The 14538-nt window shown below is 42.1% G+C and overlaps 1 protein-coding gene across 2 annotated transcripts in view; it reads right to left on the bottom strand.

Moving 5' to 3' along the window:
- Positions 1-950: 950 nt before the first annotated feature.
- The window catches only part of LOC110522497 (synaptosomal-associated protein 25-A), a 42636-nt gene continuing 29048 nt past the window's right edge, over positions 951-14538 (bottom strand). For both annotated transcript variants that reach the window (XM_090233476.1, XM_036976093.2), the window contains exons 6-8: positions 4501-4620; positions 3053-3197; positions 951-2502 (exon numbers count right to left, since the gene is read on the bottom strand). In XM_090233476.1, the coding sequence (XP_090089602.1) occupies positions 2434-2502; positions 3053-3197; positions 4501-4620 (334 nt within the window). In that variant the 3' untranslated portion in view covers positions 951-2433. The remainder of the gene's footprint in view (positions 2503-3052; positions 3198-4500; positions 4621-14538) is intronic.

The raw sequence follows: 14538 nt of genomic DNA, 5'->3' as shown, positions 1-14538 counted from the left end.
ACCACTGCTCCAAAACCGTCATATAAAAGCCAGACTGCAGTTTGCAACTGCACATGGGGACAAAGATCATACTTTTAGGAGAAATGTCCTCTGGTCTGATGAAATAAAAATATAACTGTTTGACCATTGTTATGTTTGGAGGAAAAAGGGGGAGGCTTGCAAGCCGAAGAACAACATCCCAACCTTGATGCACGGGGGTGGCAGCATCATGTTGTGGGGGTGCTTTGCTGCAGGAGGGATTGGTGCACTTCACAAAATAGATGGCATCATGAGGAAGGAAAATGATGTGGATATATTGAATCAACATCTCAAGACATCAGTCAGGAAGTTAAAGCTTGGTCGCAAATGGGTCTTCCAAATGGACAATGACCCAAAGCATACTTACAAAGTTGTGACAAAATGGCATAAGGACAACAAAGTCAAGGTATTGAGTGGCCATCACAAAGACCTGACCTCAATCCTATAGAAAATGTCTGGGCAGAACTGAAAATGCATGTGCGAGCAAGGAGGCCTACAAACCTGACTCAGTTACACCAGCTCTGTCAGGAGGAATGGGCCAAAATTCACCAAACTTATTGTGGGAGGCTTGTGGAAGGCTATCCGAAACATTTGACCCAAGTTAAACAATTTAAAGGCAATTCTACCAAATACTTATTGAGTGCATGTAAACTTCTGACCCACTGGGAATGTGATGAAAGAAATTAAAGCTGAAAAAAATCCTTCTCTCTACTATTATTCTGACATTTCACATTCTTAAAATAAAGTGGTGATCCTAACTAACCTAAGACAGGGAATTTTTTACTATGGTTGAATGTCAGGAATTGTGAAAAACAGAGTTTAAATGTATTTGGCATGTATGTTAACTTCCGACTTCAACTGTATTAGCAACTGTTTTTCTACAGAGACGAACCATTGATTGACAAGATAAATAAAGACCAATTAACACAGAGCACAGAGAATAGGGTTTATTACTTTTAATCAATTCAGCTAGCTACAAAATGTTCCACGACTTCACAAACTGACAGGATACAGAGGGAGTTTGAATATCACATGCGTTTTGAGGACATCAATCTCACAGTTGAATCTATTGTGTCATTCAGAGAAGGTATTTCTTCATCATATTATTCTAACTACTCAACATCTTGGTGATTTGGTGTGCATAGCTCTAAAAGTACAGAAGCAAACAAAACTTTTGTATGTCATTTTTTGTTTCAAAACAATATTATTATTATGATATTCATTTTATTAAGTTATCATTATTATTTGACCAATAACAAACCACACGGGGAGATTAAACTAACAGGATACAGTCTTCTTATAAAAGTAAGGTCTCTCAGAAATACGTGTCTTTGCTTTACATTGCAAACAATGTGTAATTTGTTCATTTTTTCAGAGCATCCAAAATCTATGATACAACACACAACCAGTAGCTCACCCTTCAGCACGTATTCCATATCTTCACCGAACTGCATATTCATTTAGAAAAAAACATCATTTTTTGCGGTTACAGCCACATCCTCATTCTTCCATCATCATGTCTTCACGTTAAGATCATTTTGCATTATTTTACAACGATGGTCACAGTCTGTAAATATATTTTGACAGGAATAGTGGCACTATTGCAAACTTGCAGGAGAGTATGGAACGTTCAACTGTGTCCTAATACTGAGCATGCTTTTGTCAACTTTGCTACTGCCATGTTATTGTTTTTATATATTTTTAAGACAGGTTTTATGTATATGACTCTAAAATCTACCATTTGTCATGCAGAACGCACAATTCACATCACTTGGAATGCAATGTCTATTACAGCAAATCTAGTTGCACATTGTCTAAACAGTAACTCATGATAATTGCGGTGAGGGAAAGGAACCAAAGACAGTGATTGTACGTAAGTGCTTTTTGAATTTACTATCGTTTGTTATCATCTTATTTGTTTCCTCTTCTTCATTCGTCATGACAACATCAAAATAAGGAGCATGACAGCAGCTGATGGAATGACACAGTTTTACTAAGACAATACTGATATACTGAAAAGGAAAAACAGCTTGTATAGCATTCCTATTATACTTGTTATCCAGCAGTGTACCTTTATACATATCTATGATATATATATAATATATACATCATATATATATATAGATATAGATATATATATTTGATAAAGAGAATAAAAACTTCACAAGTGAGCTAGAGCCATCGAGTCAGCACTATATACAACCTTTGGAATGAATGATACGGAGTATAAGAAATACTTTTGTTTACGAGGACAATCATTGAAAAAGCGAGACAGACAATACACATAACAACATTTACAATGGGGGGAGGTGATATGTGCATGTGTGCAAACCTAGAAGGTAAATACCATGATAAAAGCATGTTTGCGCCTTGTGACAAACTGCGCTTGCGGGAGAAGCAACGTGCTCCGGGAGCTTAGCCACTGCCCAGCATCTTTGTGGCCCGCTGGTTGGCTTCATCAATCCTGGTCTTGTTGGAATCAGCCTGTACAAAGAAAGGGGAGAAAGAGAGAGCGAGAGAGAGAGGAACATTAGTTATTTGTGGTTCTGTTTTGCAGATAATAACATTTTGACATGTGAGGCTAATGACTCTTGTTTGTCATGTGAAGTAAAGATATTCGGACAACAACTCTAAATAATAGCAGATAGACAATAGAAGACCAATAGAGGACCAATAAAGGATCAATAGAGGATCAATAGAGGATCAATAGAGGATCAATGGAGGATCAATAGAGGATCAATAGAGGATCAATAGAGGATCAATAGAGGATCAATGGAGGATCAATAGAGGATCAATAGAGGACAATAAAGGATCAATGGAGGATCAATAGAGGATCAATAGAGGATCAATAGAGGACCAATAGAGGACCAATAAAGGATCAATAGAGGACCAATAGAGGACCAATAGAGGATCAATAGAGGACCAATAGAGGACCAATAGAGGATCAATAGAGGACCAATAGAGGATCAATAGAGGACCAATAGAGGATCAAAAGAGGACCAATAGAGGACCAGCAGAGGACCACCAGCAGTACCTTCTCCATGATCCTGTCGATCTGGCGATTCTGCGTGTCGATCTCGTTGCCCATATCCAGGGCCATGTGGCGCAGGTTACCGATGATGCCTCCCACCTGCTCCAGGTTCTCATCCATCTCATTTTCCCTGGCATCATCCGTTACCCTGTGGAAGAAACACACACCTGGTCAAGGAACTGAATTGAAGCTCATACACACACACACACATGCACATGCACACACACGTACACGTAGACGCACACGCACACACACATATTGGTTTAACAATAGAGTTTATAAAGGTAGTGTCCCATCCTGTCCTGTACATAATTCACCTTTGATTTCTCCTGCTCCTGAGAACCTGAGAACCCCAGCCTCCTGCCCAAACAGCTGGCTAAACAACACCCTGTTTACCCTCAACAAAATGTTCTACACTACCCCCATCATACCAGCAGATGGTAACTACTGCTCACAACCCCTATCGTCCTTACACACACCTTTAAAGCTTCATATGGAAATCGTTCAGGACCTCCACCTCTATCTGTTTACCCCCCCTCTCCCTATCGCCATACCTGTAGACATTCTTTCTCCCATCACACTGCCCTTTCCCTACAGCTCCCCAACTCTATATAACAGGATATCCCTGGTCCCTACAGCTCCCCAACTCTATATAACAGGATATCACTGGTCCCTACAGCTCCCTCAACTCTATATATCAGGATATCCCTGGTCCCTACAGCTCCCACAACTCTATATAACAGGATATCCCTGGTCCCTACAGCTCCCACAACTCTATATAACAGGATATCCCTGGTCCCTACAGCTCCCCAACTCTATATAACAGGATATCCCAGGTCCCTACAGCTCCCCAACTCTATATAACAGGATATCACTGGTCCCTACAGCTCCCCAACTCTATATATCAGGATATCCCTGGTCCCTACAGCTCCCACAACTCTATATAACAGGATATCCCTGGTCCCTACAGCTCCCTCAACTCTATATAACAGGATATCACTGGTCCCTACAGCTCCCCAACTCTATATAACAGGATATCACTGGTCCCTACAGCTCCCCAACTCTATATAACAGGATATCCCTGGTCCCTACAGCTCCCTCAACTCTATATAACAGGATATCACTGGTCCCTACAGCTCCCCAACTCTATATAACAGGATATCCCTGGTCCCTACAGCTCCCACAACTCTATATAACAGCATATCCCTGGTCCCTACAGCTCCCTCAACTCTATATAACAGGATATCCCTGGTCCCTACAGCTCCCACAACTCTATATAACAGGATATCCCTGGTCCCTACAGCTCCCTCAACTCTATATAACAGGATATCACTGGTCTCTACAGCTCCCACAATTATAAATAACAGGATATCCCTGGTCCCTACATCAACAACCCACCGGTTCCTCCACATCACCCCCCCACCACCCCCCAACCACAACCCCTCCCTCACCTGCGGATGAATCCTCCACTGATGGCCATCTGTTCGCGTTCGTCCACCACGCGGGCAGGCTGGCTGGCCACCACTCCATCCTGGTTGTTCCCCCAAGCCTTGCTGCCTCCACTCTTCATCCTGCGGTGGGCCGAGGAAGAGGAGGGTGAGGCTTAACCACTGCTAGGTATCATCTATCAGATGTAACTGTAGCATCATGCATCGATCCGTCACATAGAAATATGAGAAACAGGTCGAAAGACTAGAGACTAACCAAGCAAAGCAGAGAGAGCAGGCATGGGTTTGGTCATTCCATCATTCTCTAATTTTATCATCATTAGTGTGACGCGATGTTATATCTCCTAGGTATATAACATACTGTACTGTATATTAAGAAATATTTAGTATGCTGAGACACATGCCTTTTCCCAGCTGAAAGATGTGACATTAGTATTTACATGCATTTTGTAAACAACAGTTAGGATTACTCACTTTGTGCCACCCTCCCCCACCCGCCCCAAAGCATTCCTTCATATTGAAATGTCCCCCAGCCGCCCCCCTCACAATGGTATATCCCAGGTTGCATCTGAAATGGCACCCTACTCCCTACACACATCCAGCCCTGGGAATAGGGTGCCATCTGAGACACAGCCTCAGTGTGACTCTACGTGACACAGAACAGAGACACAAGGCTTTGGCAGACAGACAACACGGAGAAACAGGACTGCCACATCGTTGGGGACAGGTGTGAAGAACTGCAAAAGAAAACAAACTGGAGGAACGTAACAGAATGTAACACTGTAGAGTATGCTTCTTTTTCAACATCAAGTGTCTTGTTCAGGTTGTAAATCTATCTAGTAATGAAGGAAACCACATAGACTTAATGTTGATCAGTAAAAGTTATCCGTCTCAGTCAGAAGATGAGATCTTTGACAAAACGTAGGCTTCCTCGATTTCGGTTTCGCGACTCGGTACCAGTGCCACCTGTATATAGACTCATTATTGTTATTTATTGTTACTCTTTAAACATTTTCTTTTTTACATTTTATTTAGTAAATATTTTTCTTAATTAAAACTGCATTGTTGGTTAAGGGCTTGTAAGTAAGCATTTGACAGTAAGGTCTACTACACCTGTTGTATTCAGAGCATGTGACAAATACAATTGGATTTGATTTTGATTCAGGGAATAAATATTATTTATGCAATACCTTTTAGCACCTCGAGTGTGAGAAATGTGCTTTATAAATATATAAATTCATTATTATTCATTATTATATAGCAGTGGATCTAACAAATACTGCGAGGTAAACAAGATGAACTGAAGACTAATTATATATCTGTATCTAGATTCTCTATGTACTCTGTCTGACAGAGATCTAACCATGACAAGTGGCTAAGGAGGCCCTGGGTGAGTCTTTGCTTCAGGCTCTGTTTAATGAGTCTATTAGTACACTGCAGTTGTTAAGATCGTAACAATCATCACAAAATATCTGTCTGTGTGAAATGTATGATATACTGTATCTAGTAGGCAATTATTTAAAATGTTCTCTGCTTCATAACATTCAACATGGAGCATGAGAGAACCCTGAGCTATCATTTTTATATTTACCTGTGTTTTTATTTTCATTTCTTTCCCTAAAACCATGTCTGTCTGTCCTCAGTCTGAAACCAAATAGCTTAATTGATTTAATGCCTTTCTGTAACCTTTCAGAGTGGGGACGGTAGATATTTCCATTCTGTAACCTTTCAGAGTGGGGACGGTAGATATTTCCTTTCTGTAACATTTCAGAGTGGGGACGGTAGATATTTCCTTTCTATAACCCTGGAGAGTGGGGACGGTAGATATTTCCTTTCTATAACCTTTCAGAGTGGGGACGGTAGATATTTCCTTTCTATAACCCTGGAGAGTGGGGACGGTAGATATTTCCTTTCTGTAACCTTTCAGAGTGGGGACGGTAGATATTTCCTTTCTGTAACCTTTCAGAGTGGGGACGGTAGATATTTCCTTTCTATAACCCTGGAGAGTGGGGATGGTAGATATTTCCTTTCTATAACCCTGGAGAGTGGGGACGGTAGATATTTACTTTCTATAACCCTGGAGAGTGGGGACGGTAGATATTTACTTTCTGTAACCTTTCAGAGTGGGGAAGGTAGATATTTACTTTCTATAACCCTGGAGAGTGGGGACGGTAGATATTTACTTTCTATAACCCTGGAGAGTGGGGACGGTAGATATTTACTTTCTGTAACCTTTCAGAGTGGGGATGGTAGATATTTCCTTTCTATAACCCTGGAGAGTGGGGACGGTAGATATTTACTTTCTATAACCCTGGAGAGTGGGGACGGTAGATATTTACTTTCTGTAACCTTTCAGAGTGGGGATGGTAGATATTTACTTTCTATAACCCTGGAGAGTGGGGACGGTAGATATTTACTTTCTGTAACCTTTCAGAGTGGGGAAGGTAGATATTTCCTTTCTATAACCCTGGAGGGTGGGGACGGTAGATATTTACTTTCTGTAACCTTTCAGAGTGGGGACGGTAGATATTTCCTTTCTGTAACCTTTCAGAGTGGGGAAGGTAGATATTTCCCCTCTATAACCTTTCAGAGTGGGGACGGTAGATATTTCCTTTCTATAACCCTGGAGGGTGGGGACGGTAGATATTTCCTTTCTATAACCCTGGAGGGTGGGGACGGTAGATATTTCCTTTCTGTAACCTTTCAGAGTGGGGACGGTAGATATTTCCTTTCTGTAACCTTTCAGAGTGGGGACGGTAGATATTTCCTTTCTGTAACCTTTCAGAGTGGGGACGGTAGATATTTCCTTTCTATAACCCTGGAGAGTGGGGAAGGTAGATATTTCCTTTCTGTAACCTTTCAGAGTGGGGACGGTAGATATTTCCTTTCTGTAACCTTTCAGAGTGGGGACGGTAGATATTTCCTTTCTGTAACCTTTCAGAGTGGGGACGGTAGATATTTCCTTTCTGTAACCTTTCAGAGTTGGGGACGGTAGATATTTCCTTTCTATAACCTTTCAGAGTAGGGACGGTAGATATTTCATTTCTATAACCTTTCAGAGTTGGGGACGGTAGATATTTCCTTTCTATAACCTTTCAGAGTGGGGACGGTAGATATTTCCTTTCTATAACCCTGGAGAGTGGGGACGGAAGATATTTCCTTTCTATAACCCTGGAGAGTTGGGACGGTAGATATTTCCTTTCTATAACCCTGGAGAGTGGGGACGGTAGATATTTCCTTTCTATAACCTTTCAGAGTGGGGACGGTAGATATTTCCTTTCTGTAACCTTTCAGAGTGGGGACGGTAGATATTTCCTTTCTATAACCCTGGAGAGTGGGGACGGTAGATATTTACTTTCTGTAACCTTTCAGAGTGGGGAAGGTAGATATTTCATTCCTATAACCCTGGAGAGTGGGGACGGTAGATATTTCCTTTCTGTAACCTTTCAGAGTTGGGGAAGGTAGATATTTCCTTTCTATAACCTTTCAGAGTGGGGACAGTAGATATTTCCTTTCTATAACCTTTCAGAGTGGGGACGATAGATATTTCCTTTCTATAACCCTGGAGAGTGGGGACGGTAGATATTTCCTTTCTGTAACCTTTCAGAGTGGGGACGGTAGATATTTCCTTTCTGTAACCTTTCAGAGTGGGGACGGTAGATATTTCCTTTCTATAACCCTGGAGAGTGGGGATGGTAGATATTTCCTTTCTATAACCCTGGAGAGTGGGGACGGTAGATATTTACTTTCTATAACCCTGGAGAGTGGGGACGGTAGATATTTACTTTCTGTAACCTTTCAGAGTGGGGAAGGTAGATATTTACTTTCTATAACTCTGGAGAGTGGGGACGGTAGATATTTACTTTCTATAACCCTGGAGAGTGGGGACGGTAGATATTTACTTTCTGTAACCTTTCAGAGTGGGGATGGTAGATATTTCCTTTCTATAACCCTGGAGAGTGGGGACGGTAGATATTTACTTTCTATAACCCTGGAGAGTGGGGACGGTAGATATTTACTTTCTGTAACCTTTCAGAGTGGGGATGGTAGATATTTACTTTCTATAACCCTGGAGAGTGGGGACGGTAGATATTTACTTTCTGTAACCTTTCAGAGTGGGGAAGGTAGATATTTCCTTTCTATAACCCTGGAGGGTGGGGACGGTAGATATTTACTTTCTGTAACCTTTCAGAGTGGGGACGGTAGATATTTCCTTTCTGTAACCTTTCAGAGTGGGGAAGGTAGATATTTCCTTTCTATAACCCTGGAGAGTGGGGACGGTAGATATTTCCTTTCTATAACCCTGGAGGGTGGGGACGGTAGATATTTCCTTTCTATAACCCTGGAGGGTGGGGACGGTAGATATTTCCTTTCTGTAACCTTTCAGAGTGGGGACGGTAGATATTTCCTTTCTGTAACCTTTCAGAGTGGGGACGGTAGATATTTCCTTTCTGTAACCTTTCAGAGTGGGGACGGTAGATATTTCCTTTCTATAACCCTGGAGAGTGGGGAAGGTAGATATTTCCTTTCTGTAACTTTTCAGAGTGGGGACGGTAGATATTTCCTTTCTGTAACCTTTCAGAGTGGGGACGGTAGATATTTCCTTTCTGTAACCTTTCAGAGTGGGGACGGTAGATATTTCCTTTCTGTAACCTTTCAGAGTTGGGGACGGTAGATATTTCCTTTCTATAACCTTTCAGAGTGGGGACGGTAGATATTTCATTTCTATAACCTTTCAGAGTTGGGGACGGTAGATATTTCCTTTCTATAACCTTTCAGAGTGGGGACGGTAGATATTTCCTTTCTATAACCCTGGAGAGTGGGGACGGAAGATATTTCCTTTCTATAACCCTGGAGAGTTGGGACGGTAGATATTTCCTTTCTATAACCCTGGAGAGTGGGGACGGTAGATATTTCCTTTCTATAACCTTTCAGAGTGGGGACGGTAGATATTTCCTTTCTGTAACCTTTCAGAGTGGGGACGGTAGATATTTCCTTTCTATAACCCTGGAGAGTGGGGACGGTAGATATTTACTTTCTGTAACCTTTCAGAGTGGGGAAGGTAGATATTTCATTCCTATAACCCTGGAGAGTGGGGACGGTAGATATTTCCTTTCTGTAACCTTTCAGAGTTGGGGAAGGTAGATATTTCCTTTCTATAACCTTTCAGAGTGGGGACAGTAGATATTTCCTTTCTATAACCTTTCAGAGTGGGGACGGTAGATATTTCATTTCTGTAACCTTTCAGAGTTGGGGAAGGTAGGTATTTCCTTTCTATAACCTTTCAGAGTGGGGACGGTAGATATTTCCTTTCTATAACCCTGGAGAATGGGGACGGTAGATATTTCCACTCTGTAACCCTGGAGAGTGGGGACGGTAGATATTTCCTTTCTATAACCTTTCAGAGTGGGGACGGTAGATATTTCCTTTCTGTAACCTTTCAGAGTGGGGACGGTAGATATTTCCTTTCTGTAACCTTTCAGAGTGGGGACGGTAGATATTTCCTTTCTGTAACCTTTCAGAGTGGGGACGGTAGATATTTCCTTTCTGTAACCTTTCAGAGTGGGGACAATAGACATTTCCTTTCTGTAACCTTTCAGAGTGGGGACGGTAGATATTTCCTTTCTGTAACCTTTCAGAGTGGGGACGGTAGATATTTCCTTTCTGTAACCTTTCAGAGTGGGGACGGTAGATATTTCCTTTCTATAACCCTGGAGAGTGGGGAAGGTAGATATTTAATTTCTATAACCTTTCAGAGTGGGGACAGTAGATATTTCATTTCTATAACCCTGGAGAGTGGGGACGGTAGATATTTCCTTTCTGTAACCCTGGAGAGTGGGGAAGGTAGATATTTCCTTTCTGTAACCCTGGAGAGTGGGGACGGTAGATATTTCCTTTCTGTAACCTTTCAGAGTGGGGACGGTAGATATTTCCTTTCTATAACCCTGGAGAGTGGGGACGGTAGATATTTCTTTTCTGTAACCTTTCAGAGTGGGGACGGTAGATATTTCCTTTCTGTAACCTTTCAGAGTGTGGACGGTAGATATTTCCTTTCTGTAAGCTTTCAGAGTGGGGACGGTAGATATTTCCTTTCTGTAACCTTTCAGAGTGGGGATGGTAGATATTTCCTTTCTGTAACCTTTCAGAGTGGGGACGGTAGATATTTCCTTTCTGTAACCTTTCAGAGTGGGGACGGTAGATATTTCCTTTCTGTAAGCTTTCAGAGTGGGGACGGTAGATATTTCCTTTCTATAACCCTGGAGAGTGGGGACGGTAGATATTTCCTTTCTGTAACCTTTCAGAGTGGGGACGGTAGATATTACCTTTCTATAACCCTGGCGAGTGGGGACGGTAGATATTTCCTTTCTGTAACCTTTCAGAGTGGGGAAGGTAGATATTTCCCCTCTATAACCTTTCAGAGTGGGGACGGTAGATATTTCCTTTCTGTAACATTTCAGAGTGGGGACGGTAGATATTTCCTTTCTGTAACCTTTCAGAATGGGGACAGTAGATATTTCATTTCTATAACCCTGGAGAGTTGGGAAGGTAGATATTTAATTTCTATAACCTTTCAGAGTGGGGACGGTAGATACTTAATTTCTATAACCCTGGAGAGTGGGGAAGGTAGATAGTTAATTTCTATAACCTTTCAGAGTGGGGACGGTAGATATTTCCTTTCTATAACCCTGGAGAGTGGGGACGGTAGATATTTCCTTTCTGTAACCCTGGAGAGTGGGGACGGTAGATATTTCCTTTCTGTAACCTTTCAGAGTGGGGACGGTAGATATTTCCTTTCTGTAACCTTTCAGAGTGGGGACGGTAGATATTTCCTTTCTGTAACCTTTCAGAGTGGGGAAGGTAGATATTTCCCCTCTATAACCCTGGAGAGTGGGGACGGTAGATATTTCCTTTCTGTAACCTTTCAGAGTGGGGACAGTAGATATTTCCTTTCTGAGACCTTTCAGAATGGGGACGGTAGATATTTCCTTTCTATAACCTTTCAGAGTGGGGACGGTAGATATTTCCTTTCTGTAACCTTTCAGAGTGGGGAAGGTAGATATTTCCCCTCTATAACCCTGGAGAGTGGGGACGGTAGATATTTCCTTTCTATAACCCTGGAGGGTGGGGACGGTAGATATTTCCTTTCTATAACCCTGGAGGGTGGGGACGGTAGATATTTCCTTTCTATAACCCTGGAGGGTGGGGACGGTATATATTTCCTTTCTATAACCCTGAAGGGTGGGGATGGTAGATATTTCATTTCTATAACCTTTCAGAGTGGGGAAGGTAGATATTTCCTTTCTGTAACCTTTCAGAGTGGGGATGGTAGATATTTACTTTCTATAACCCTGGAGAGTGGGGACGGTAGATATTTACTTTCTGTAACCTTTCAGAGTGGGGAAGGTAGATATTTCCTTTCTATAACCCTGGAGGGTGGGGACGGTAGATATTTACTTTCTGTAACCTTTCAGAGTGGGGACGGTAGATATTTCCTTTCTGTAACCTTTCAGAGTGGGGAAGGTAGATATTTCCTTTCTATAACCCTGGAGAGTGGGGACGGTAGATATTTCCTTTCTATAACCCTGGAGGGTGGGGACGGTAGATATTTCCTTTCTATAACCCTGGAGGGTGGGGACGGTAGATATTTCCTTTCTGTAACCTTTCAGAGTGGGGACGGTAGATATTTCCTTTCTGTAACCTTTCAGAGTGGGGACGGTAGATATTTCCTTTCTGTAACCTTTCAGAGTGGGGACGGTAGATATTTCCTTTCTATAACCCTGGAGAGTGGGGAAGGTAGATATTTCCTTTCTGTAACCTTTCAGAGTGGGGACGGTAGATATTTCCTTTCTGTAACCTTTCAGAGTGGGGACGGTAGATATTTCCTTTCTGTAACCTTTCAGAGTGGGGACGGTAGATATTTCCTTTCTGTAACCTTTCAGAGTTGGGGACGGTAGATATTTCCTTTCTATAACCTTTCAGAGTGGGGACGGTAGATATTTCATTTCTATAACCTTTAGAGTTGGGGACGGTAGATATTTCCTTTCTATAACCTTTCAGAGTGGGGACGGTAGATATTTCCTTTCTATAACCCTGGAGAGTGGGGACGGAAGATATTTCCTTTCTATAACCCTGGAGAGTTGGGACGGTAGATATTTCCTTTCTATAACCCTGGAGAGTGGGGACGGTAGATATTTCCTTTCTATAACCTTTCAGAGTGGGGACGGTAGATATTTCCTTTCTGTAACCTTTCAGAGTGGGGACGGTAGATATTTCCTTTCTATAACCCTGGAGAGTGGGGAAGGTAGATATTTCCTTTCTATAACCTTTCAGAGTGGGGACAGTAGATATTTCCTTTCTATAACCTTTCAGAGTGGGGACGGTAGATATTTCATTTCTGTAACCTTTCAGAGTTGGGGAAGGTAGGTATTTCCTTTCTATAACCTTTCAGAGTGGGGACGGTAGATATTTCCTTTCTATAACCCTGGAGAATGGGGACGGTAGATATTTCCACTCTGTAACCCTGGAGAGTGGGGACGGTAGATATTTCCTTTCTATAACCTTTCAGAGTGGGGACGGTAGATATTTCCTTTCTGTAACCTTTCAGAGTGGGGACGGTAGATATTTCCTTTCTGTAACCTTTCAGAGTGGGGACGGTAGATATTTCCTTTCTGTAACCTTTCAGAGTGGGGACGGTAGATATTTCCTTTCTGTAACCTTTCAGAGTGGGGACAATAGACATTTCCTTTCTGTAACCTTTCAGAGTGGGGACGGTAGATATTTCCTTTCTGTAACCTTTCAGAGTGGGGACGGTAGATATTTCCTTTCTGTAACCTTTCAGAGTGGGGACGGTAGATATTTCCTTTCTATAACCCTGGAGAGTGGGGAAGGTAGATATTTAATTTCTATAACCTTTCAGAGTGGGGACAGTAGATATTTCATTTCTATAACCCTGGAGAGTGGGGACGGTAGATATTTCCTTTCTGTAACCCTGGAGAGTGGGGACGGTAGATATTTCCTTTCTGTAACCCTGGAGAGTGGGGACGGTAGATATTTCCTTTCTGTAACCTTTCAGAGTGGGGACGGTAGATATTTCCTTTCTATAACCCTGGAGAGTGGGGACGGTAGATATTTCCTTTCTGTAACCTTTCAGAGTGGGGACGGTAGATATTTCCTTTCTGTAACCTTTCAGAGTGTGGACGGTAGATATTTCCTTTCTGTAAGCTTTCAGAGTGGGGACGGTAGATATTTCCTTTCTGTAACCTTTCAGAGTGGGGATGGTAGATATTTCCTTTCTGTAACCTTTCAGAGTGGGGACGGTAGATATTTCCTTTCTGTAACCTTTCAGAGTGGGGACGGTAGATATTTCCTTTCTGTAAGCTTTCAGAGTGGGGACGGTAGATATTTCCTTTCTATAACCCTGGAGAGTGGGGATGGTAGATATTTCCTTTCTGTAACCTTTCAGAGTGGGGACGGTAGATATTTCCTTTCTATAACCCTGGAGAGTGGGGACGGTAGATATTTCCTTTCTGTAACCTTTCAGAGTGGGGAAGGTAGATATTTCCCCTCTATAACCTTTCAGAGTGGGGACGGTAGATATTTCCTTTCTGTAACATTTCAGAGTGGGGACGGTAGATATTTCCTTTCTGTAACCTTTCAGAATGGGGACAGTAGATATTTCATTTCTATAACCCTGGAGAGTTGGGAAGGTAGATATTTAATTTCTATAACCTTTCAGAGTGGGGACGGTAGATACTTAATTTCTATAACCCTGGAGAGTGGGGAAGGTAGATAGTTAATTTCTATAACCTTTCAGAGTGGGGACGGTAGATATTTCCTTTCTATAACCCTGGAGAGTGGGGACGGTAGATATTTCCTTTCTGTAACCCTGGAGAGTGGGGACGGTAGATATTTCCTTTCTGTAACCTTTCAGAGTGGGGACGGTAGATATTTCCTTTCTGTAACCTTTCAGAGTGGGGACGGTAGATATTTCCTTTCTGTAACCTTTCAGAGTGGGGAAGGTAGATATTTCCCCTCTATAAC

This window comes from Oncorhynchus mykiss, chromosome 4 (genome assembly GCF_057628025.1).
Source record: "Oncorhynchus mykiss isolate SJ-2025 chromosome 4, ASM5762802v1, whole genome shotgun sequence".
In the NCBI taxonomy this organism is placed as follows: domain Eukaryota; kingdom Metazoa; phylum Chordata; class Actinopteri; order Salmoniformes; family Salmonidae; genus Oncorhynchus; species Oncorhynchus mykiss.
Note: the sequence above shows the minus strand (reverse complement) of the source record. Positions and strands in the feature narration are given on the sequence as shown.